The 25,387-nt window shown below is 39.4% G+C and overlaps 1 protein-coding gene, 1 non-coding gene and 1 pseudogene across 3 annotated transcripts in view; all 3 read left to right on the plus strand.

Moving 5' to 3' along the window:
- FANCB (FA complementation group B) overlaps window positions 1–8,951 on the plus strand; it is a 30,285-nt gene extending 21,334 nt beyond the window's left edge. For both annotated transcript variants that reach the window (XM_070462614.1, XM_070462615.1), the window contains 5 exons: window positions 1,083–1,211; window positions 4,096–4,262; window positions 5,089–5,519; window positions 5,638–5,875; window positions 6,654–8,951. In XM_070462614.1, the coding sequence (XP_070318715.1) occupies window positions 1,083–1,211; window positions 4,096–4,262; window positions 5,089–5,519; window positions 5,638–5,875; window positions 6,654–7,062 (1,374 nt within the window). In that variant the 3' untranslated portion in view covers window positions 7,063–8,951. The remainder of the gene's footprint in view (window positions 1–1,082; window positions 1,212–4,095; window positions 4,263–5,088; window positions 5,520–5,637; window positions 5,876–6,653) is intronic.
- Window positions 8,952–10,597: 1,646 nt separating this feature from the next.
- TRNAG-CCC (transfer RNA glycine (anticodon CCC)) lies at window positions 10,598–10,669 on the plus strand. Its single transcript has one exon. It is a non-coding gene; the product is annotated as a tRNA-Gly (tRNA).
- A 903-nt stretch (window positions 10,670–11,572) lies between these two features.
- Window positions 11,573–14,733, plus strand: LOC110127420 (cardiotrophin-like cytokine factor 1 pseudogene; annotated as a pseudogene).
- The last annotated feature ends 10,654 nt before the right edge of the window (window positions 14,734–25,387 follow it).

Raw genomic sequence — 25,387 nt, forward strand, 5'->3', positions numbered from 1 at the left:
CCAGCATTTTCAGACTTGGTTCTCCACCTTGGACAGGTACATCTCACGTCCCCTCAGTCATGAATTACTGAACCAGTGAGTGATGGAGTGTGAGTGATGTGGAACCCTCAGAACTAGGCCAACATAGGAAGTTTTAAAATATTAGCTAGAAAAATAAAATAAAATAAAATGTTAGCTAGACACTTAACATATTTTGTGCAGTGAGGTAAGATAGGGTTCTGTCTTCATTCTCCAACTTCTATTCGTTCATAGAAGAAAAAAAATTATCTGTTTTAAAATGTAATTTAAAAGAAAGGCAAATACAGGGTGTATCTAGTTTTTTTCAATCTAGAAAAACATATTATATTAAAAGCCAAATTAATACTTGAACAGTCTCAGATCACCATCTGCAATGAAACAGCTTCTAAAAGTTCAATGGCGTGACTCTTTAAATTTTCAGAGGTAAAATATATTTCATGAATGTTTTATCCTTAGTGCTGATATCTATTTATCTGGTATAATAACAGGAACAGTTTGCTCTTTGCCCATTGAGAGCCATTTTATCCCCTTACTAGTTAAGAGTTAACCCCAGCATCGAGTTTATTTGCACAAAAGTAAGCATGTGACAGTTTGGGATCTGTTATGTGTTACCTTTAAAATTTTGCTGTGAAGGTCATATAAACAGAAGATTTCAAGAAATATTAAATCAAAAGTAAGCATTTCTATTCATAATGATACATCTTGTTTTTGCAGAAATTATTTCAATAAGAAAAAGTTTTCTTGTTGGGGTCGTCCTTATTTTTTATGCATATTTATTAAATTCATTCATATTCATATCGATACTTAACTCAGTTGTGAAACATGTGAATACACTGACATTGTCTCAATTTGATATGTAAGCTATTGCATTTATTTGCTGTATTATTTTCCTTTGTAATTAGAGATTTTTCTTTAATAAAATAGTTTTGCTCTGAGTATTCATTGTTGTCTATAGGAAAATGAATTAATAAGCAAATTTGGAGAAGATACCTACTGAATTATTAGTATATTTGGTTTCATTTGAAATTATATCTCTGACAATGGTTTTTCTTTATGCTTTATAGGTTGGTTTCATTTCTATTTGGGAATTACAGCAGCATCTCTTGCTTAAGGAAAAAATTATATCAAAATCTTACAAGGCTTTAATGAACCTGTTTCAAAGAAAAGATGATAGTACATTAAGTGCAGAGGAGGTAAAGTTAAAAATGTGACCATTTTTTCATTTTACGAATTGAAAATCTAAAAGCTATTTAAGAGTTATTTAAATTGGAATATTGGAATGTATTAGAAAGTGCTGCTCAGTGAATCAGGAAGCACAATGGCAGGGATTATGTAATGGTGGGCTTTTATGACATTGAAAAGTGGTTAAAAAACCAATATTTAACCAATTTGCAAATTATTCTGTAAGATATTAAAATCTCAGTTGTCAGGCACCTTGAGGAACAAGTTTTTTTTTTTTTTTTAAAGATGTAACTGTGAAACTGTCTTATTTGTATAGTTTGAATAGAAATGACTCTTAAGTGAATTATAGTTAACCCTTGAACAACAGGGTCAGGGGCTCCAACCCTATGTCCAGTTGAAAATTCACAAGTAGCATTGCTCGGCACCCTTTGTAATCTTGGTTCCCCATCTGCAGATTCAACCAACCGGGGAGTGTGTAGTGCCGTATATTTACTATTGAAAAAAATTCACACATAAGTGAAAGTGAAAAGTATAGTCACTCAGTCGGGTCCAACTCTTTGCTACCCCGTGGACTGTGGCCCGCCAGGCTCCTCTGTCCATGGGACTCTCCAGGCAAGAATACCGGAGTGGGTTGCCATGCCCTCCTCCAGGGGATCTTCCCCATCCAGGGGTTGAATCTGGGTCTTCCGCTTTGCAGGCAGATTCTTTATCAGCTGAGCCACCAGGGAAGTCCTCACATATAAGTGGACCTGCACAGTTCAAACCCTTTTTGTTCAAGGGACAACTGTATATGTTTTCTGACTTCTTCAACAGAATGTATTAATTATTTTATTTTGTGTTAATGGTGACCTAATTTTATCTTTAATATAATGATTGTTCTTTTAGTCTGTTGCATGATTCATTTCTAAGAATATTTATTCCTCTAGTTAATGTCCCTAAATTGCTATGTCTTTTCAGTCCTCCTATTTGCTTTTTATAATTTTATTCTTATTTTCCTTGTGGTTGACCATCATAAGAACCTCTTCAGGTACCTTGCAGTTACTTATGCTGGTGTGGTAGTGTCAAATATTAGCAAAAACTGCTTTGACTTCATTAAAAATAGTGTTTATACATATTTGTTTCATACAGAGAAAGACAGTATAGTTGAATTACAGAATTACAGATAAAGCAAGACAAGCTGGACATAGGCACACTTGAAGTTGCAGATTTTCTTTCCTCAGGTGACTTTAACACCTTACTCTGACTTCCTCTAAGATTTACCATTCTTATAATGGTCTTTGCCTTTTGTCTGTATTTCGGTCTTAGCAACATGAGGATTTTGGCCCCAAATGCTTCCATTAATGTAAGAAACAGAGGCACATCATGTTGCATTTCTGTATTACTATTCTCATCTCCTGGGGACCCTCGTGTAAGTGCTGTTGAAAGCCATTGTTCGGTCTCCCCATTTCCCTTCCCTACTTGAACCCAGTGATTTTGCTGGTATTAGAAAAGGGGAAGAAAGGTTGGAAACTAATGCGGTGAAATCACTGTCTGTAAGGCACTGTTTTGAGCCCTTTAACACTGTTATCTTTAAAATCTATTCTGGCAGGTAATAAAAATTTCTGTTTCAGGTGAATACCCTGCCTCAAATCTCACAGCTAGTGGCAGAAGTATCAAATTCCTAGGAACACATTTAGTTTACTAGAATGTAGATGCCCGTATCTTTTTTCAGTAATTACCATGCAGAGGGGCAGTATAGAGTAATAGTTAATATGCACCATGGGCTCTGGAAGCAGTTGGCTCCGGTTCAGACCCCAGCTCTGCCTCTTGTCAACTGTGTGACCTGGGACAAGGTACTTAACCTCCCTCTGCCTCAACTTTTCCTTATCTGGGAACTGTAGATAATAATACTACCAACCTAGGGTACTAGAGTTATTGTGATGGTTAAACATATTTATACGTGAATGGCATTTAGAACAGTGCCTGACATATAGTAAGCATTCAGTAAGTGTTTTGGTTTTTTTTTTATTATCGTTACTCCTCCTCCTATTTACATTTGTGTTATAAATCCATATGTGTGTGGAAGTGAGTGAGTGTGGCCTGGACTTTTAAGAAGAAAACTTTATCATCAACTGTACTTGAATTAAAAAAAAAAGGAAAAAGAAGAAAATTTTAGCAATAACTATACTTGAATGAAAAAAAATGAAGGAAATTTTCACAAATATAGTTTAATCAGTGTTATTCATACAAAAATTTCCAGTTCTAAGTTTAGTGTTAGTCACTGATAAAATAAAGATTGCATTGTCTTCAGCATGCCTTGGGCACATATTGTCAGATTATTTTTCAAAATGGACTCAAGGTTACATCCCTGCTGGCTCTGTATTGGGTATCCAGAGCCTTATTTACAGTTAGGCCATGCTTCTTGATCCAAGGGTGGTGGTTGTTCAGTCGGTCAGTTGTGTCCGACTCTTTGCAACCCCATGGACTGCAGCACGCCAGGCTTCCCTGCCCTTCACTATCTCCCGGGAGTTTGCTCAAACTCATGTCCATTGAGTTGGTGATGCCATCCAACCATCTCATCCTCTGTCACCCCCTTCTCTTCCTGTCTTCAATATTTCCCAGCATCAGGGTCTTTTCTAGTGAGTCAGCTCTTCAGATCAGGGGCAAAGGATTGGAACATCAGCTTCAGCGTCAGTCCTTCTAATGAATATTCAGGGTAATTCCAAGTAGATAGTTAATTGTATGTTTTTTAAATTTTATTTTAGTGAATTATGTATTATCTATTTCATTGATAATAATTTACTTTAAAATATGTAAGCCATAAGGCCCAGCCAAAAACTGGTTTACATTGTATTTTTGTTTTGCTACATTTGGTATATTTTTGTAATCAGTTATTTAAACATATTTTTCCATAAGGAATGTCTTGTTACTCTTTGTGGTGAAGAAGAAAATCCTGTCTGTACCTTTGATGAAAAGTTATCAGACCATTTTCAAGATTTAGAGCAGCTAGTAGAGAAGATATGGTATCGGGTAATAGAAGATAACTTGGTTGTTGGAGTGAAACCCACATCTTCTTTGAAGGTGTAAGTAAATTCTAACATGATAATGTCATCTTGCTCTATGGAATAGCACTGTCCAACAGAAGTATAATGCATGCCACATAGTAATCTAAATGTTCTTGTCGTCATACTAAATACAAATAGAGGGCTTTCCTTGTGGCTCAGTGATAAAGAATCCACCTGCCAGTGAAGACACGGGTTTGATCCCTGATCTGGGAAGACCCCACAAGCCAGGAAGCAGCTAAGCCTGTGAGCCACAGCTATTTTGAGCCTGCATCATAGCCTGTCTTCTGCAGCAAGAGAAGCCAGTGCTATGAGAAGCTTGTGCACCACTGCAACTAGAGAGCAGCCCTGCTCGCCTAAACTAGAGCAAAGCCCATGCGCAGCAACAAAGACCCAGCACAGCCAAAAATAAATAAATGTTTTTTTAAGAGAGTAGGGTTTTTTTTTCTTATTTAAGAAGAAAGGTGAAAAATCTACCCCAGAAAGAAAATACTGACGTTATTTTACCTTTCCTGTCTCTTAAAAAAAAAATTCCCTTTGTAAAGTCCAGCATATTTACAATGTTTTTGCTTTCCGGTTTCAAGAGAAGTGCTATTACAGGATCTTTGGAACTATGTTTGCTTTTATACTTAATTTTCAAATCTGTTTTACATTTGAAATGATTTTACATTTGAAATGAGAGGAAATGAGAGGAAATACTTGCTTTTATACTTAATTTTCAAATCTATTTTACATTTGAAATGAGAGGGAAGGAGAGAATAAACAATTTTTTTTTTTACCGTTTTAAGGCATTTAATCATCTGGTTGATGACCTTTTAGACTTAACTGAGCTCTGTATTTTTTACAGGTCTCTGAATCATGTGACTTTATCGCTGTCAGTGGATCAAGGCCCTAACTCTACCTTTCCACTTATTAAGTGTCAAAATAGGATATTTAAGTTGACTAGGAATTCTTCTCCAGTACTAAGCTCAGTGCCATATGAAGTAGGATCAGAGGTAAAAAGAATCAAGTTGAGTGTTGATAGTAAAGAAGAGAAAGAGGAAAGCGTTGTTTGTGAACGACCCTTGAAGAAAGAATATGTACAGATGATTACAGCTGTAACAGCTCTTCCACCACTTTTAACATTCAGTAATTTTTGTTGCATTGTGCTGCTACAAATGAGAGAGAATGGTAACTCTTCTGAAGCTCATTATGTTCAATGTGGCAGAATTTTTTTAAGTGTAGAAGATCTTTCAAGTGGGAAATATGTGCTGACATTTCCAGAGAAGAAACCTATAGGTAATTTTTGTGGGTCCTTTTTAATCATATACCTAATTGAATCAGAGAATTTTAAGAACTCCTTTTATGTGATCCTGGACAGAGTCTAATGACAGTGCTTGTGATGTTTTTGCCGTAGAACACATGGAAGATCTCTTTACACTTCTTGCAGCATGGCACAGAGCTGGTTTTCAAATCACATCACCCATGTTCGTTCTTACTTCAGTGAGGCTATGGCTGTTAGAACACATGAAGTGTGAAGTCATCAAAGAATTTCCAGAAATTTGCTTTTGCAAAAGGCCGGGAAGTTTCTATGGGACACTCTTCAATTGGAAACAAAGGACACCATTTGAAGGAATTTTAGTAGTCTATTCCAGGTATTTCACATCAATTGGAATTGGTCCAGGGAAGAGTGTGTGTGTGTGTGTGTGTGTGTGTGTGTGTGTATTCCAACAGGGATCCCTCTAGTAGTGTTCTGTGCCATTGTAGGACATGTCCAGGTCATCACCTGGTACAAGGTGAATAAACAGGTGGTCTCATTTAGAAACTGAAGCTGTTTTAATTATGTTTGTTTTTGGTTTTTTGGTGGGGTTGATTAGGTAGGGCCTAATAATTTTAGGATTTGCCTTTGCTCCCCCACAATGGAATTTTACAAATATAATTTTGATTTCATGACTCAGAGAAAAACTTTAATCAGGAAGCAACCTAATCAGGTTATTAGTCAGTAGGGAGGCCTGGCATGTTGCAGTTCATGGGGTCGCAAAGAGTCGGAAACGACTGAGCGACTGAACTGAACTGAGTTGATTAGGATATGTATACAGTTGTTCCTCTGTATCCACAGATGATTGGTTCCAGGACTGTGATGGACACCAAAATCCATGGATGCTGAAGTTCCTTTTATAAGCTGGCTTAGTACAGTCTGCCTTCCATATCCATGAGTTCCATATCCACAGATCCAACCAACCACAGGGCTGGCTGTATCTGATTACTACTGTCTGAATTGTATCAGTGACCACCTGCATGCATTATAGGTTCTATTCATTACTAGAGGATGTAGAAATGAGTGGTAACTGATTATTACAATATGTTGTACATGACCATTTTGCACTAAGTTTTGTAATATTGTGTTTGTTTTTTTTTTTTTATTCATTCCAGGAATCAAACAGTTTTGTTCCAGTGCCTTCATGATCTCAGCACAGTTCTCCCTGTGAACAGTTTCTTCAAATATCTAGAGTTAGAAAGTGAGGATTTTCTAGTTGGTCATTTGGCAGTAGCTTTGGAGAAGGAATTGGTCACCCTTGGTTCTCCTTCTTCTGCCTTAGTGAAGGTTGAAACGAGCTTGGTGCAGAATTGTGAAGTAAGCAAAGAAAAGAGTAGTGATAATGTGGCTGCTTTATCAGAGGAAAGCATCCATCTCTACAGAAAAGAACTTCAGAGAGAAAAGGAGCAAATGTTGGGGACGAACTTAAAAGTGAGTGCTGCTCTTTACAGAGAAATGACTTTAAAATTAGCTGAAGTTCAGCTGAAATCAGACCTTGCTGCCAAGCAACTGACAGATTTATAATTATATTCTCAGTTTGATTATATTTTAGAATATTTTTCCCTGCCATAGTGCTTTGGTCCTACTTTTTCATTTTATATTATATGCCTCCTCTGTAAAATGAGGATTGAGGCTCACTGTAGAGTCTTTGGTTTTGAAGATGCATAAAATAGCCTGCCTTAGAGTAGCACTTCTCACCTGGGCTCATTTTGCCTCCCAAAATGGGTAAAGGGACATTTGGCTGTAATTGGAGATACTGTTTGGGTGTCAAAAGTAGCAGTGGCGGGTGGGGAGAGCAAGAGGTGGGTGCTATTCGAATCTAGTGGGTTGAGGCCAGAGATGCTGCTAAACTTCCTACTCTGCCCAGGACAGCTCCACAGCAAGGAATGATCCAGCCCAAATGTGAGTACTGCTGGGGTGGAGAAATCCTGCCTTAGCGTTTCCACTTAACACACAAGTGATGGAGTGATATTTTGTTTTAAATCTTCAAAAAAAACTTAAATAGTCCTTTTATTATTTTCTGCTTACTGAAATCTTGTTGTTGTTATTGTTTAGTTGCTAAGTTGTGTCCAACTCTTTGCAACCCCATGGACTGTAGCCCACCAGGCTTCTCTGTCCATGGGATTTCCCAGGCAAGAATACTGGAGTGGGTTGCCATTTCCTTCTCCAGGGGATCTTCCCAACCCAGGGATCAAACCCGGGTCTCCTGCATTGGCAGGCGGATTCTTTACTGCTGAGCCACCAGGGAAGCACCCTAGTAAAACCTAGCATATAAAAATCAACTTCAAACAGATAAACAAGGTTTTCAGGATTCAGAAGGTTTTGTAAATATCAAGCCCCTGTGGAAATTTAAATGGCAGAGTGTCTAGGTGATAGCACTAAAATGAAAATGGTGGAAACCCTTTTTAAATTCAATTTTATTAGAAAACCTCTCTGAAACTGTAAGTCTACAAGCATGTGAAAATTTTGGGGCATTTCTCTGAAAAGCATCTCTTTTAAAAGGCTAAGTATACCTCACAGGCCACTATTTTCAAAAAGTTGAAAATGCCTTTAAGCCATCTGAAATTCCAACTCTTGGCAAAGCTAAAATGTAAAATCCTAACTAAAGTTTCTTAGTTGTGCTAGCCACATTTCAGATGCTTGATAGCTACATGTGGCTAGTGGCTATCATTTGGACCATACAGAATAGGACATTTCCATAGTCTCAGAAAGTTTTATTAAACAATGCTACACTGTAAGATATCCTCTATTAACTGTGTCTTATGTACAAATCAAGAAACTGAGACTCACACAGGTTTAGTACTACACCCAAGGTCATCTGGCTAGTAAGGAGCTGAGCCAAGATTGAAATCCAGTGTAGCTCTAGGACTTTTGCTCTTTCACCACTATCCTCATTGTAGTGAAAGAGCAAAGCTCGGTTTGTAATAAAGTCAGTTTGTAACAAAATGGTGCCGTGTCTTCTCACAGTTTTATATTAACAAAATGCACTTACTGTTTAAAAAATTTACAAATGTGCAGTTCAATAAAAGTATAAATTTATTAATATTGCAATATCAGGGGAAGTGTGGGACATGTTATTTTTAATATTTTTATTGAAATATAGTTAATGTACAATATGATGTAGGTTACAGGGATATGATATAGTAATTCACAATTTTTAAAAGTTATACTCCATTTATAGTTATAAAATATTGGCTATATTCCCTGCATTGTACAATATATCCTTATAACTTGTTCTATGCATAATAGTTTGTCCTTCTTAATTCCCTACTCCGATGTCACCCCTACCCCCTTCCCTTGCCCCACTGGTAACCATGAGTTTGTTTTCTGTATCTGTGAGTCTGCTTCTTTTGTGTTATATATATAGTTTGTTGTGTTTTTTAGGTTCCACATATAAATGATTTCATACAGTATGTGTCCTTTTCTGTATGTCTTATTTCACTTAGGACAGTGCCCTCCAGGTCCATCCATGTTGCTGCAGATGGCATTATTTCATTCTTTTTTATGGCTGAGTAATAGTCCACACACACACACACACACACACACACACACACACACACCACATCTTTATCCAGTTATCTGTTGAACCGGTGTTTGTTTTGGTTTTTCCCCGGATATACATACCCAGGAGTGAAATTCCCAGCTCACATGGTAGTTCTATTAATATTTTTAATTTTTTGAGAAGCCTCCATAATGTTTTCCACAGTGGCTGCACCAATTTATATTCCCACCAACAGTGTACAAGGGTTCCCTTTTTTCTACATCCTCACCAACATTATTTGTGTACTTTATGATGGTAGACGTGAGGTGATGGTAGACGTGATGACAGATGTGAGGTGATAATCTCATTGTGGTTTTGATGTGCATGTCTCTAATGATTAATGATTTTGACAATCTCTTCAAGTGTCTGTTGGCCATCTGCATGTCCTCTTTGGAAAAATGTCTATTCAGGTCTTCTGCCTACTTTTTAACTAGATGGTTTGTTTTCTTGTTATTGAGTTGTATGAGCTGTTTATATATTTTGGATATTAACCCCTTATCAGTCATATCATTTGCAAATATTTTCTCCTATTCAATAGGTTGTCTTTTCATTTTATCATGGTTTCCTTTGTTGTGGGCCACGTTATCTTAAATCCTGTAATAGGTGAATTCTTAGAGGTGATTGCTGGTCCCAGCCAAGTTTTCTCTCTTGACTATTACCTTCAGTTCTATCTGAATACTTGACTGTCTATTTCTTATTTCATTTCATTTATCTTTGTTAGAACCATAACTGTGTAGAATTATTGGATAATAATTTATATTTGGGAGTTTCTTAAATGAAAGTGTCAATTCTTTAGATAATCCTTAAATAACTTCTCTTTGAAACATCTCTAGAAAGTCTTGAGATTCCCTGCAGTGTTTGTCATTGGCTGGTAGTCACTGCAGTAGAGCTTGGAATTCCAGGAAAACTTAGCTCTTTTAGAAACTTAATGTCTTTATTCCACATTAGTACATCACTTGAGAAGAAAAGGAGTGGGATTCTGGTTTCTTTTTTCATCCTTTGTGTGCGCTAATCCTTCCCAATGATGTGCCTATAGAAAACATTTTGTCTCTTTCAAAATATCAATGGTGTATGACGTGGAAGAGGGAGGATGTGGAGATCTTTCATCTACTCAGTGTTTATTGATATTTCATCGAATACATGTCCTGCCCAAGTGTATAAGTAGCTGCTAGGAATCTAAAGATAAATATGACTCTCTGCAGCTTGAAAAAAACTTGCAGTCTTAATGGGAGAGACAGTGGCACAGAGCTCTATGCTATACTAATTCATAAAAGTATTCCTGGGGTCTTATGGGAATACCCTTCTGGGGCACTGTACCCAATAGGGACAGTGTTTGAAAGCACGAGTTCTTCATTTTACATGACAGGACTCTTTAGGGATCTGATAAATTAAGGATATTCTTGTTGGGGTGGTTGTGGACTAAAGTGGTATTATCATATACTGGTATTGTGCCTGATGATTCAGCGATCATCCTCCAGACATGTTGCTGTCACATTAAGAAAGGGCCAGAGAGGGACTTCCCTGGTGGCCCAGTGGCCAGGACTCTGCACTCCCAATGCAGGGGACCCAGGTTCGATCCTGGTCAGGGAACTATATCCCGCCACAACTAAGAGTTCCCATGCTGCAGGGAAGATAGAGAATCCCTCGTGCCACAGCTAAGACCTGGTGCAGCTGAATAAACAAACTAGAGAGTAACCCCCACTCATTGCAACTAGAGAAAGCCCTGTGCAGCAGTGAAGACCCAGCACAGCCAAAAGTAAATAAATAAATATAATAATTAAAAAAACACTTTATTTAAAAAAATATGAAAAAGAACATGCTCAGAGAGTTACATATACACAAAGAAAGAAGTTCAAACCAGAGCATTTGGCACAGTAAGAAGGGATCTAAAACATTTAAATCATGCAGTTTTGAAATACTTATGAATTGAAATTGATTATCTGAATTATTTACCTATGTGGTAAATGCATAATATTAAATTTGCCATCTCAGTCATTTCTAAGTATACAGTTCAGTCATGTTCAGTATGTCCACGTTGTTGCACAGTTGATCACTAGAACTTTTTCATCTTGTGAAACTGAAACTCTATTCATTAAGTATGAATTCTCAGTTCTCCTTTTCCTAGCCCTTGCTTTACACTAATACTTCTCAGCCGTGGTTGTTGATAAGAACCACCTAATGACTTCGTAAGCCTCACTCCAAAGATTCTGATGCAGTTGGTCTGGGTTCTGCCTTGGGCCTTGGCATCAGTTTAAAACCTCCCCCAGTGATTCCGATATACAGCCAGAGCCAGTGCCTTACAACGAGCAGAAAGTCAGCTTGACCGTTTCAGGGGGCACGGCTTCACAGATTTCTCTTTGTCATCTTTCTCTTCGTAATGTAATATGCCATTGTTTCTCATGCTTTCATATACATCCAAATAATCTGAGGATCTTGTTCAACTCTACATTCTGATTTGGCAGGTCTCAGGGCGGGGGTGGGGCCTGAGACGGCATGTCTAACAAGCTCACAGGTGATCATGATGCTGCTGGTTCATGACCATAATCTGAAAGGCAAGGTGATAAGCAACTTTATGGTATTGTTAAAGTCAGGACTTTTGTGTTGGGGAAAATGGAAGTTTTCACATATCTTATTTTCCTTCCATAAAATCCTCACAGTCTAACGTGAGGTTAGCTAACTACAAGGTCATCCATCTCTCGCATTGTGCTTCCACTGGTACAGATTCTACACAAAAGTGTTGCCATGCATTGTCTATGTCTCAACAGCTCTGGTGATGAAAGGAAAACCAAAGAATACATTAGCTTACTCTTACTTTCTCCTTTGACATTTCCCAATTTAGATTATCTTCAATGCCTTATATCCATAATCATTGTGGAAGGGTATCTTCTCTTTCATTCCAAAGAATGAAAACTTATGCCAAATACTGAAACAATGGAAAGACAATGATTGTACAATTCCAGATGACACCTTTTATCCATTAGGTCTTCTATTAAAGGAACATCCAACACAAAACAAACTTACCAGTGGAGGAGATGTCATAGTTACTATAATTGGTGAGAGGTGTGCAAGCTTGAGATGGCTTGATTCAGCAGCTCAGCAGTATATTACAGTATACGTCTCCACACACCAGTCCATCCAGAAGGAGGAAGCGTACAGAAGAGTGAGGAACCTTCTTTTCCAAAGCATAATCTCCCCTCATGTCTTGCTGTCCACATTCGGCCCTGAGATGGCCTGTGGGCATTTGAATATCCTGTATTGATTGGCTCAAGCATGGGTTATGAAAAGGAGACTTACCTGCTTCCTGTTTACTACTATTTAAATGTTTTTACGTAGGCATTTGTTATGGATTAAATTGTGTCCTCCCCTCACCTCCCCCACCCTCCCCAAGATAGATTGAGGTCCTAATCCTTAGTATCTCAGATTGTGACTTAGTTTGGAAATAGAGTTGTTACAGATGTGACTAGTTATTGTCGTTCAGTTGCTCAGTCATGTCCAACTCTTTCAAACCCCATGGACTGCAGCACACCAGGCCTCCCTGTCCATCACCATCTTCCAGAGCTTGCTCAAACTCATGTCCATTGAGTCAGTGATGCCATCCAACCATCTCATTCTCTGTCATCCCTTCTCCTCCCACCTTCAATCTTTCCCAGCATCAGGGTCTTTTCCAATGAGTTGGCTTTTCACATCAGGTGGCCAAAATATTGGAACTTCAGCTTCAGCATCAGTCCTTCCAATGAATATTCAGGACTGATTTTCTTTAGGATTGACTGGTTAGATCTCCTTGCTGTCCAAGGGACTCTCAAGAGTCTTCTCCAACACCACAGTTCAAAAGCATCAATTCTTCATTGCTCAGCTTTCTTTATGGTCCAACTCTCACATCCAAACCCATAGCTTTGACTAAACAGACCTTTGTCAGCAAAGTAACATCTCTGCTTTTTAATATGTTGTCTAGGTTGGTCATAGCTTTTCTTCCAAGGAGCAAGGATCTTTTAATTTCATGGCTGCAGTCACCATCTGCAGTGATTTTGGAGCCCAAGAAAATAAAGTCTGTCACTGTTTTCATTGTTTCCCCATCTATTTGCCATGAAGTGATGGGACCGGATGCCATGATCTTAGTTTTTTGAATGTTGAGTTTTAAACCAGCTTTTTCACTCTCCTCTTTCACTTTCATCAAGAGGCTCTTTAGTTCCTCTTTGCTTTCTGCCATAAGTTGGTGTCATCTGCATATCTGAGGTTATTGATATTTCTCCCGGCAATCTTGATTCCAGCTTGTGCTCATCCAGCTTGGCATTTTGCATGATGTACTCTGCATATAAGTTAAATAAACAGGGTGACAATATACAGCCTTGACCTACTCCTTTCCCAGTTTTGAACTAGTCCATTGTTCCATGTGAGTGGGTGTAATTTTTTAAATTGTGGAGACTAGCATGGAATTGATAGATTTTTGTTATACCATGTAAAAATGTTTTTAAAAATGGCTCCCACACCTGCATCATTTTGTAGAACAGAATATACTGATGCTAAGAATATAATCATAGAATGCACATTATTTAAACTGAATAAATTTAGTTTCATAAAAAAATCACCATGTTGTCTTAATTGTTATCAATCTCATTGTACAACACACCAATGGAAACTTAGGGACTGGCACGTGTCAGTGGGTCAATGTTTAAGAATCATAGATGGGAAGTTTTGAAGGAATTTATGTGAGCATGTGGCACAGTCTGCTTTTTCTTTTACATATATGGCCCTGTTAGCTGTTTAGAGGCTGGATTGTAAGGGACAAAGAGTAGATTGTAGAGTCGCAATGAGGAGATTGCTGGAGTGGTCTAGGCATGAGATAATGAAGTATTGGTTTAAATTGGGATAAGTAGAACTGAGCCAGGCTGGGCTGGGCCGGGCCAGGCAGCTGGAGTCGCTGCTTCCTTGGTGCTTGGCTGGAGCCCGCCAAGCTGTCCATGTCGGGGAGCCGGTGGCAGGGGACTCATTGGGGATGCTCGCAAGCCTGTGAACCTTGCTCTGGCGCGTCCCCCACCCCACCCCCACCCCCACCTAGCCCTCATCTGCATAGGAAACCCAGGGCCTGGCCTCTCCATCTAGAAAACCTGTGATCTCACCGGATACCTGGATACCAGCTCCACAGCTTGGCCTGGACTGGTCTGAACTACCTGAGCCCCCCCCTTTCAACGAGCCTGACTTCAGCACACCTCAGCTGGGGGCAGAGACTCTGCTCAGGCCCTCTGTCATCCTGGAGGTGTGGTAAAACCTCAAGGACAAACTGCTGCTAACCCAGAACTATGACACCTACAGCCACCACCTGTGCTACTTGAGTGGCCCCACCTCCAAGGCCATCACTGTGAAACAGTGCCACAGCCGGGCCCACCTCTGCACCAGCCTCTAGGGTGTGCTGGGAGACATGTGGGTGTTGTGGCAGCTCCGGGCTACCCACTGCCCAGCCTCTGCCTGGGACTGAGCCCACCTGGGCCCCCAGCCCTGCCCACAGTGACTTTTTCCAGAAGATGGACAGCTTCTGGCGGCTGAAGGGGCTGCAGATCTGCCTGTGACACTCGGCCAAGGACTTCAATGGGCTCAAAAAGAAGATGCAGCCTCCGGCCACTGTAGTCACCCTGCCCCTGGAGATCTGTGACTTGTAACCTCTGACCTTCCTTTACCACCTTCTCTTTCCCCTCCCCCTTGAAACCCTGCTCCCATGCTGGGAAGGAGAAACCTATACGCCAACGCTCATTGAGCCAGGAGGCTGAAGCCATGAGCCTTTAGCCCTCCCTGGACTTGGAAAAGGATGTGATTCAATAAGACCCATCCACTCCCAGCCTTCCTGACTCCTCCAGGCCTGGGGAAGAGGTGCAGTAGGCCCCATCCCATTTCCACCTGATGTGATCCTCAAAGGAGCCCAAAATGATTGGTGCAAGGCTCTCAGAGCTTCATGCTTCCTGCCCACTACTTGCCAGCACCCACCCAAGCCCTCAAGTGGCGCTTCCAGGAAGCATGCCTGTAGGTAGGGAGTGGGCCACCGTCTCCTGTACCTTTCTGGCTTGAAACCTTTTGGCTGCCAACTTCTCCTTAGATGGGTGTTGCTCCGCTTACCCCCAAATAACTCAACACATCCAATTCAGGAAACACACATGGTAGCAAGTCGAAACAGGAAGAGATGGGATTAAAAAGGGAAGAGCTGGGGTCTGCGTTGGAGGTAATACTGAAAGCAGAATGGGAGGGGCAGACCAGGCACAGGGGTCACCAAGGCAGTCAATGTCACAGGGTGGCAACCAAAAGGACATTGCTAAGGATTTTCTTGCCAGCTTCAGGACCCTTCCCCTCCACCCTCTTTCCCAGAGTATATGAGTTGTCAAGGCTGAGGAGGGCAACCATAGCCATAGCCACAGAATTTCCTCAAAGTTTATATTGCAATAGCAATTTGAGGTGTGGGGGCAGCTCCCCAAGCCCTAGGCCTCAGCCCCACCCACTCATGACTCTTCAGTTTATTTATTTGAAGATGTTATATATTCAGTTCAGTTCAGTCACTCAGTCGTGTCTGACTCTGCGACCCCATGAATCACAGCATGCCAGGCCTCCCTGTCCATTACCAACTCCCGGAGTTTACTCAAACTCATGTCCATCGAGTCGCTGATACCATCCAGCCATCTCATCCTCTGTCATCCCCTTCTCCTCCTGCCCCCAATCCCTCCAAGCATCAGGGTCTTTTCCAATGAGTCAACTCTTCACATGAGGTGGCCAAAGTATTGGAGTTTCAGCTTCAGCATCAGTCCTTCCAATGAACACCCAGGACTGATCTCCTTTGGGATGGACTGGTTGGATCTCCTTGCAGTCCAAGGGACTCTCAAGAGTCTTCTCCAACACCACAGTTCAAAAGCATCAATTCTTCAGTGCTCAGCTTTCTTCACAGTCCAACTCTCACATCCATACATGACCACTGGAAAAACCATAGCTTTGACTAGATGGACCTTTGTTGACAAAGCAATGTCTCTGCTTTTTAATATGCTATCTAGGTTGGTCATAACTTTCCTTCCAAGGAGTAAAATATATTAGGTGATATTTATTGCCGAATTTCTATCCTTGTATTATTAACCAATAAAATGCTTGCCTCAGAAAAAAACATTGGCAAAGGTAAAAATGGAAAAGTATGTGGCAGAGATATTTAGAATGTATGGTCAACAGGACTTAGTTTTTGATTTATTAATAATTCTTAAAAGCAGGGGCATCACAATCACTGGAGTTGAGTGTGTATACACACATATACACATGCCTAGACTTACCCTAGACCTGAATCAGAAGGGTCAACCTGGCTGTATGTATTTTTAAAAGCTACAAGTATGAGTCCGATGTTCACCATTGGTTAAAAACCAATTCATAGATGGTCAACAAAAGGAGAGGGAGTAGCCAAGGAGTGCTTCCCAGGTTTCTGAGTTAATGATAGAATGGACATGAATCTGAGCAAACTCCAAGAGATGGTGAAGGACAGGGAAGCCTGGTGTGCTGCAGTCTATGGGGTCACAAAGAGTTGGACACGACCGAGTGACTGAACAACAACAATGATAGAAATCGTGGAAAAGAATAGCTTGAACTCCTTCAATAAAATTATTTTATTTTATGAAAACAGTATTTTATTGAATAGGCTGAACTCAGTGTGGGCAGTCTTCTTGTTTCTGGAACATCCCTATAGCTTCTTTGGTACTTCTAATACTGAAGAGCAATCTCATTTTCAAGTGTTGAAAAATTCATTCCAATCCATTATCCACAAAATGAGACTATATAAGAAAGCAAATATAACATAATTATAGTAAGAACAAAAAAGTACCCCTAACAGGAAAGGTGCAAGACCAGAATGAAGGAAACAAATACTGCTAAAGGACCCTCCCCTCCAAAAAAATCAATAGTGACACAATCTTTTTAAATAGAAACTCAATGTCATTAAGTTGTCAGTTCTCTCTATGTTCGTTATTGGATATAATCCAGTTCTGATAAAAATACCAATAGATTTTCTTTGAAATAAGTCATCCTGATTCTAAAGTTTTTGTGGAAAAATCTGCAAGCCAGAAAAGTCTTGAAGATTCTGAAAAAGAAAAGCAAGTGCAGAGTCACCCTATTGGTTATTCAGATGTATAGTAAAATTGCGGTTGTTCAGTCACTCAATTGTGTCTGACTCTTTTGCAACCTATGAACTGTAGCCTGTCAGGCTCCTCTGTCTATGGGATTTCCCAGGCAAGAATACTGGAGTGGATTGTCATTTCCTTCTCCAGGGGAATCTTCATGACCCAGGGATCAAACCTGTGTTTCCTACATTGCAGGCAAGGTCTTTACCACTGAACCACCAGAGAAGCCCATGTAGTAAAATATCAATGAGCAAAAATGTGTTTCTGGTGTACACATAGACACACCAGAATAGAACAGAAAGTTCAGAAATAGAATCAGATGCATATAAGAATTTGTACATTGACAGCATTCCACTTCAGCGAGTAAAAGGTGATCTTAGGAAATCCAAGGAGCCATCTGGAGAAGACATGTGAGAATGTGCCCATTACCAGGATCAAAGTTTCAAGTGTAAAAAAAGGAAACAAAGAACTAGATGAAAATAAGGGATAACTTCCAAAGATTATCAATTTATTTCACAACGTCCAGAAGCTGTAACATTCAGTCATATAAAAAGAAAAACTCAAAACATCTTTATTAAAAAATAAAGTCAAAAGACAACATGGGAAAGATGTTATTTGTGATATGGCTTAAAATAAGGACTAACACCTACAATACAGAGAAGATATCTTGCAAATGGTAAAGGGAACATGTCAATAGGGAAAATGGTAAAGAAAAAACTAATGGAGAAGGAGATGCAAATAAACATTTTAACAACATGTGCAACTTAAAGCAAAAAAAAAAAAATGCATACATAAAACTGGACTTTCACTAACAACTTTCAGCTCTGTGATCTCGGTAAACTTTGCAGATTGTTTCAGCAAGCCTAAACCTTGAGATGCGTGCTGGAAGAAGCTTTCAGACTGGTAGGAAGTTTTGTACCTAAAATTCAAAGTCCATAAATGAAAATAAAGAGCAAATACACTTAGTGACGAAAAAGCAAACCCTGACTTTCATTTAACAGTGAAATGAAATACATTGCCAGTCTCCCACCAGACAAAACTGGATGCACTACAAAAGTCACATTTTAAAGGATTCAGAGAGCTGTGGAAACAAAATGGGTGACCTGAAATTACAGAAAATGGAGAGTTGTTCCAAAATGACTCAATAATTGCCGGTCCTTTGTTTATCTCGGGGCAGGCTGTAGATCATGCTTGTTCCAGGCAAAGGGCTTCCGCTTGAAGACAGAGAAGCCAGCAGCCTTTTAGCAGTTGCATAGTACTGTAATGACATTGAAATATTAAGGGGCTCTAAAGGCGCATAGTTTTCACCTTGAAATATTTTCATCAGTGGTGGCTGTACAAGAAATGGAGGAGCTAGCACAAAAACTTTTAAAAGACAAATACCTGAAATATCTTTCAATTGTACAGTGCTGCCAGAGAGGAGCATTGCTTCAAACACATGGTGAGTTTCCCCTTAAAGATATTTCCCAAATTTTAAAGCTGCGTTAAGTAGGAGGCTAATGGAGGCTGAAAACCTCTGAAAGTCAGAACTATCCGTTAGCTTCTAGGGCCAAGGAGATCTGTATTTCCAGAACCTATGAACAGAAATATACCAGGAGACAGGGCCTTACAAAGTTTGCAGTATGTTCCAGATCAAGCTGAACTTCTGATTGGATTGAGTTTATTAGCTACTCACCTTAACTGCATAATAAAAGGGAAACCCTCTTTTCTGTGAAACTTCTATGGTTTTCCTATTCACACTATCTGGCACACAGTTAAATTTCTAGATGAACAAAAAGCAAGACTGGCAATTAAGAGGAAAAAAAATAGATGTGTATCCATGGATGTTGCTGATACTGAAGCTAGCTTATAAGAACTCTAAAATATGTTATAGAATATATTCTAAATAGAGAATAAGGACAAAAGAGATGAAAGAACAGATAATTTAAAATGATTGGGATGTCTAAATAATCAAAATGAAAGTTTAGAACTGAAAAAGGCAGTATCTAAAATTTAAAGCATTATGTATAAGTTTGGCATCAGAGGGGACATGGCAGGACGTAGGATTAGTGAACTGGGATATGGGTCAATGGAAAATGCTCAAACTGAAGCAGAGGAAGAAAGAATGGAAAAAAGATTAGTGTATAAAAGACATGTAAGACCTACTCAAATGGTTTAACATTCATGCAATTCACATTCTATAGGAAAAGAGAATGAGGCAAAAGCAATATTCGAAGAGGTCATAGTTGAGAATTTGTTTGAAACTGATGCAAGACATCAACTCAGAGACTCAGGAAACAAATAGGAAACTGCACTTAATGTGCATTAAGGAAAAACAGCTGATAAAGTCAAATGTAAAATCTGAAAAAGGGTTAGAGAAGAATACATTGCCTTCGAAAGAACAAGAGTATAACCAACAGTCAGTGTCTTATCAGGAACATTGAAACCCAGAAAGCAACGGAATTTCACCTTTAAACTGCTTATAGAAAATAACTGAGCTGAAAACCATGGATGTAGTAAAAATATGCTTCAAAAATGAAGATAACATACATACATTTTCAATCAAAGACTAAGGGAATTCATTGCCAGCAGACCTGCTCTAAAATATTAAGGGCATTTCCCCAGGCAAGAACAAAATGATGCTGTATGAAAACATGAAAATTGCAGGAGAGAATGAAGAGCATATTAAAAGATAAATAGTCAATATATATGAATCAATATTGTACAAAACAGTTATTGCTATGTCTTCAAATTATTTGTAGAATTAAAGTACATGATGACAGAAAAGTGATATTAGCAAGATGGCAGAGCAGGACACCCAAGCCTCTGTCTCCCTCCAGAGAACAACAATGAGCAATCCACAAACAAAAATAGCTCTGGGAGTATTCAGGAGTCCACTTAGGAAGCTTCAGCAACACAGTGGACCACTAACCTGAGAATAACTGTATAAAAAAAAGAGTAGGAAGAACAGCTCCATTTTGCCTGCATCATCCCAGTCCCAAGTGAACACTGGTCAGTGCCCGGAGGGAGCTTCCTGGCCCAAAATAGTTCCCTTTGCTGGGAAAAGAAAGGAACGAGTGATGAGTGACCAGCTTACCCAGCCTTTCAGGATACTGCACAAAAGACCTACTTCATTTCACGCTACCCAGAGACTGGCATAGTTGTGACATCTGGAGATGGCTAGGAATATGGAAGATGGGCAGGGGCTACTAGTATCAGCCATGCAGTGGGAGTGAATGTGGTTCCCAGTGACCTGCTCTGCAAAAGACCCCAGTAGCCTTTGCCACTGAGGACCTCGACAAGCCTTGAGGATGCTGCAGATCCCTGCAGCTTTCATCACTGAGGACCTCGTCACAGGCCTCAGCAGACCTCTCCACAGAAGGTCCCAAAAACTTTCGACATTAAGGAAACCAATGGCCAGCACAGCCACCATGGCCCCCTGCGGCTTCTATTCCTGAGGGCCTCATTTTGCCTTTGCAGACAGACGCCAGCTGCCTGAGTCCCTTTCTGTTTTCCTCTGTCTTCGCCCAGAACTTGCTGCAGGATGTCCAGGACCCAGGATCTGCCCTGGCAATTAGCCACAAAACCCAGTCCAGTAATCCTTGCCTGGAAAATTGCATGGACAGAGGAGCCTGGTGGGCTGCAGTCCATGGGGTCACAAAGAGTCAGGCACAACTGAGCGACTAACACACTTGTGACTGTATGGGTGCATAATGCCAGCTTAGGTCCATGCAGTACCACCCTGTGGCTACCTGCAGCTAGCCCCAGTAGATGCATGAGGGTGTGCCAAAAGTCCAGGCACCTCAGCTGCTTGTATGCCTGGAGCTGGCCCTGCCTCCTTTGACTGGACCTTACTGCCATGCGTGTACTTGCAGCTAGCTCCTGCAGCCACATGAGGGCACATTAAATAGCCTGGAAGCCTGCAGGTACTTCTGTGTCCACCATTGGCCCCAACCCTTGACATTGGCCCTTGTCACTGCATGTGTCCCCTCAGCTGGCCTCCACTCCCACAAAGGCACCTACAGCCAGTGTCCATAGTCAAGCATGTGCACACCACCAGCTCTGGCCAGAACTAATACCAACCCCAGACCCTCCCTTCTGGACCTGGAGGTATCACTAAGGACCCCAGCATCCATTGTAGCCACCAGATACCCTGCAGCTCTCACCACAGTGGATCCTGGAGTTGTCAACATTGTGATCAATGACTGACTGAGTCGAGGAGCAGCTTTGCACCGCCCCAGACCCAGAGACACCACATGCCCCCACACTTGGCACCTCACACCACTAGACCAAATGCCACAGCATGCACTGGCATGCCCTGACTCACAGGTGAAGGTTTTTCCTTACCAAAATCAGTTTGTTATATCTGGAAGAGGTGACTACTTTGAGTACACAGACAAACAAGTTTACACAGATCACAATGAGTTGAGAAACATGACACCACCAAAGGAATACAGTAAACTTCCAGTAACTGATTCCAGAGAAATGGAGATCCACAACCTGCCTGACAGGTAGTCCAAAATAATTGGTCTAAAGTTCAGAGAGCTATAGATGGACAATTTAACAAAAGCAAGAAAAAGATACAAGAACAAAATGAAGTTCAACAGAGAGAAAAAAAAATTAAAAAGACCAAACACATTTTGGAGCTGAGGAATATAATGATTGAAATTTAAAAATGCAATAGACAGTTCCAACAGCAGACTTGATCAAGAGGAGTGAACTATAAGACATTTCATTTGAAATTATCTAGTCAGAGGAGAGAAAAGAATGAAAAGGAATGAAGAAAGCTTACAGGACAACTCAAGCCAAATGATATTATTGAAATCCTAAAAAGAAAAAGGAGTAGAAAGCTTATTTAAAGAAATAATGGCTCCAAATGCCCCAAATCTGGGGAAAGATATGGATGTCCAGGTATATAAAGGTCAAAGGTCCTCAATCAGGTTCAACCCAATCAAGACTTCATTGAAACATTGTAATAAAACTGTCAAAATCAAAGACAAAGAGAGCATCTTTCCAGAGAAAGCAAGATCAGCAAGAGAAAAGGAGCTAATTACATACAAGAAAAACCACATCCCAACGCCCAGCCCTCAACATAAGTAGGTTTCTCAGCAGAAATCTTGCAGGCCAGGGAAGAGCAGGATGATATATTCAAATTGGTAAAAGAGTAATTTGCCAGCCACAAATACTTTGCCCAGCAAAGTTGAGGGACTTCCCTATAGCTCAGATGGTAAAGAATCTGCCTGCAATGCAGGAGACTCAGGTTCAATCCCTGGGTCAGGAAGATCCCTTGGAGAAGGAAATGGCAACCCACTCCAGTATTCTTGCCTGGAGAATCCCATGGACAGAGGAGCCTGGTGGGCTACAGTCCATGGGGTCACAAAGAGTCAGACACACACACAGAGCAATGAAGGAGATGAAGGAGAGAGAATTACATTCTTAGGCAAACAGAAGCTGAAGGAATTCATCACAACTGGATACTTACAAGAAATGCTAAAGGAAGTTCTTCAAATTGAAAAGAAAGAATGCTAAGTAGTAACATTAAATCATATGAAAGTATAAAACTTACCTGTCAAGGTAAATATATAGTCAAATTAAGAGTACACTAATATTGTAATGATAGTATCTGGCTCACTTATAACTTTAGTGTAAAGGTTAAATAATGAAAGAATTAAAAATATAGCTGAAATAATTTGTTATTGGATATGCAATATAAAAGATGTAAATTGTCACATCAAAAACATTAACTGGAAAAGCAGTGTATTCTTGGTGAGAATGTAAATTGATACAGTCACTTTCCTCAAAAAATTCAAAATGGAAATTTAATTGAAAATAAAAAATTCATATTATCCATCAATTCTCACTTCTGGGTATATATCCAAAGGACATAAAATCAGTTTCTTGAAGAAACATCTGCAATCTCATGTTCATTTCAGCATTATTCACAGCAGGCAAGATATGTCCATTGATAGATGAATGAATAAAGAAAATGTTACATATATGCAATCAGATATTATTCAGCATTAATAAAGAAGGAAATCCTGCCATTTTCAGTAACATGGATGAACCTGGAGGACATTATGCCAAGTGAAATAAGCCTACAGAGAAAGAGAAATATCACATGATCTAACTTATATGTAAAATTGTTAAAGAAAAAAAAAAGATAAGTATTGATCTCATAGTACCAGAGAGTATATTGGTGTGTATCAGAGCCTGAAGGATAGAGGAAAAAGAGAAGTAGTTGATCGAAGGGCACAAACTTTCTATTATAAGATGAATAAGTCCTGGGAGCCTAGTGTACAGCATGGTGACTGGAGTTAATGTCTGTTTGAAATTTGCTAAAAGAGTAGATCATAGAAGAAAAAACTAACTACAGGGAGGTGATGGAAATGTTAGTTAGATTGTGGTAATCACTTCACAATATATCAAAATATGTTGTACATCTTAAAATATGATTTTCGTTTGAGAAAAATAAGTATATAAATGATTAAAACAGTAATATAAAATGCATTGCAACAATTACAAAGCAGTCTGGAGGGGAAATGGATTTTAAGACTGTTAGGTTCTACTGAAACAGCAATGTGAAGCAACTGTACTCCCAGTTTTTTAAAGAATGAGTATTAGGTTCTAAACATATCAGGAAAATGAAAAAATAATAGTTTGCATTAGGCTATAGTAAGCAAAAAAAAAAAGCATTTTATAATCTATAAGTTAAACACTAAAGATTAATAGATGTTTGGATGGCTCAGAAATTCCACTTCTAGGTACTTACTAAAAAATATATCCCTCAAAAGTCTTGTACACCAGTGTTTATGTGGCTTCATTATAATAACCCCTGAAGGAAAGAACCCACATGTCCTTCAATAGGAAAACAGGAACCCTATATGCAAGACAGAAAAAGAGACACAGATGTATAGAACAGACTTTTGGACTCTATGGGAGAAGGCGAGGGTGGGATGATCTGAGAGAACAGCATCGAAACATGTATATTATCAAGTGTGAAACAGATCACCAGCCCAGGTTGGATGCATGAGACAAGTGCTCGGGGCTGGTGCACTGGGATGACCCAGAGGGATGGGATGGGGAGGGAGGTGGGAGGGGGGTTTGGGATGGGGAACACGTGTACACCCATGGCTGATTCATGTCAATGTATGGCAAAAACCACTACAATATTGTAAAGTAATTAGCCTCCAACTAATAAAAATAATTGGGAAAATAAATAAATAAATAATCCAAAGGAGAAAAAAAAGGAGGAAAACAGGTAAACAAATTGTGGTATTATATCCCTACCATGAAATACTATTCAGGAATAAAAAAGAACAATGATATAGATTAAGTTCATAAACATAATACTGTATTGAACAAAAACGTAAGTGAGTAAATACTTTATGATTTTATCTATGTGAAGTTCTAGAACAGACAAAATTAATCTATGACTGGGGAAGATGTTAACTAGAAAGGGGCATGAACTCTTTGCAAGATAGAAAAGTTGTAAATCTTGATTAGAGTGATGGTTACATAAGTGTGTAATATACATTTGTTAGAAACCATCAAACTATACCTTTAAAATCTGTGAATTTTATTTTATGTAAATTTACCTTGATAAAAAATTATTGCTAAAACAACTAGGGAAAGAGTTGTCAAAATGTTATTAATTAAAAAGAACACAAGTGAAAAGGGAAGAAGGAACATAAACCAGATGGGCCAGATAGAAAACAAATAGAGTTGTAAGATTTTGTTGTTGTTCAGTCGCTCATTTATGTCCAACTCTTTACAACCCCATGGACTGTAGCATGCCATGCTTCCCTTTCCTTCACTATCTCCTGGAGTTTGCTCACACTCATGTTCATTGAGTGATGCCATCCAAGCGTCTCATCCTCTGTCTCCCCCTTCTCCTGCCCTTAATCTTTCCAAGCATCAGAATCTTTTTCAGTGAGTCAGCACTTCATGTCAGGTGGCCAAAATATTGTAGATAGTATAGTAAGATAGTAGATATAAATCCAACAATATCAGTAATTGCATTTAATGTAAATGGATTGGGTATTCCAGATAAAAGATACAAGTTGTTATCGTTATTTGTATATTTCTTAGTTTAGGTTTGTCTGTCTTACATATAAGAGATACACTTTAAATAGTAAGATACAGAAAGGTGAAAAGTAAAAGTATGGACAAAGATATACCATGCCAACATTAAGCCAAAGCA

Source organism: Odocoileus virginianus, unplaced genomic scaffold, assembly GCF_023699985.2.
Source record: "Odocoileus virginianus isolate 20LAN1187 ecotype Illinois unplaced genomic scaffold, Ovbor_1.2 Unplaced_Scaffold_6, whole genome shotgun sequence".
Taxonomy (NCBI): Eukaryota; Metazoa; Chordata; class Mammalia; order Artiodactyla; family Cervidae; genus Odocoileus; species Odocoileus virginianus.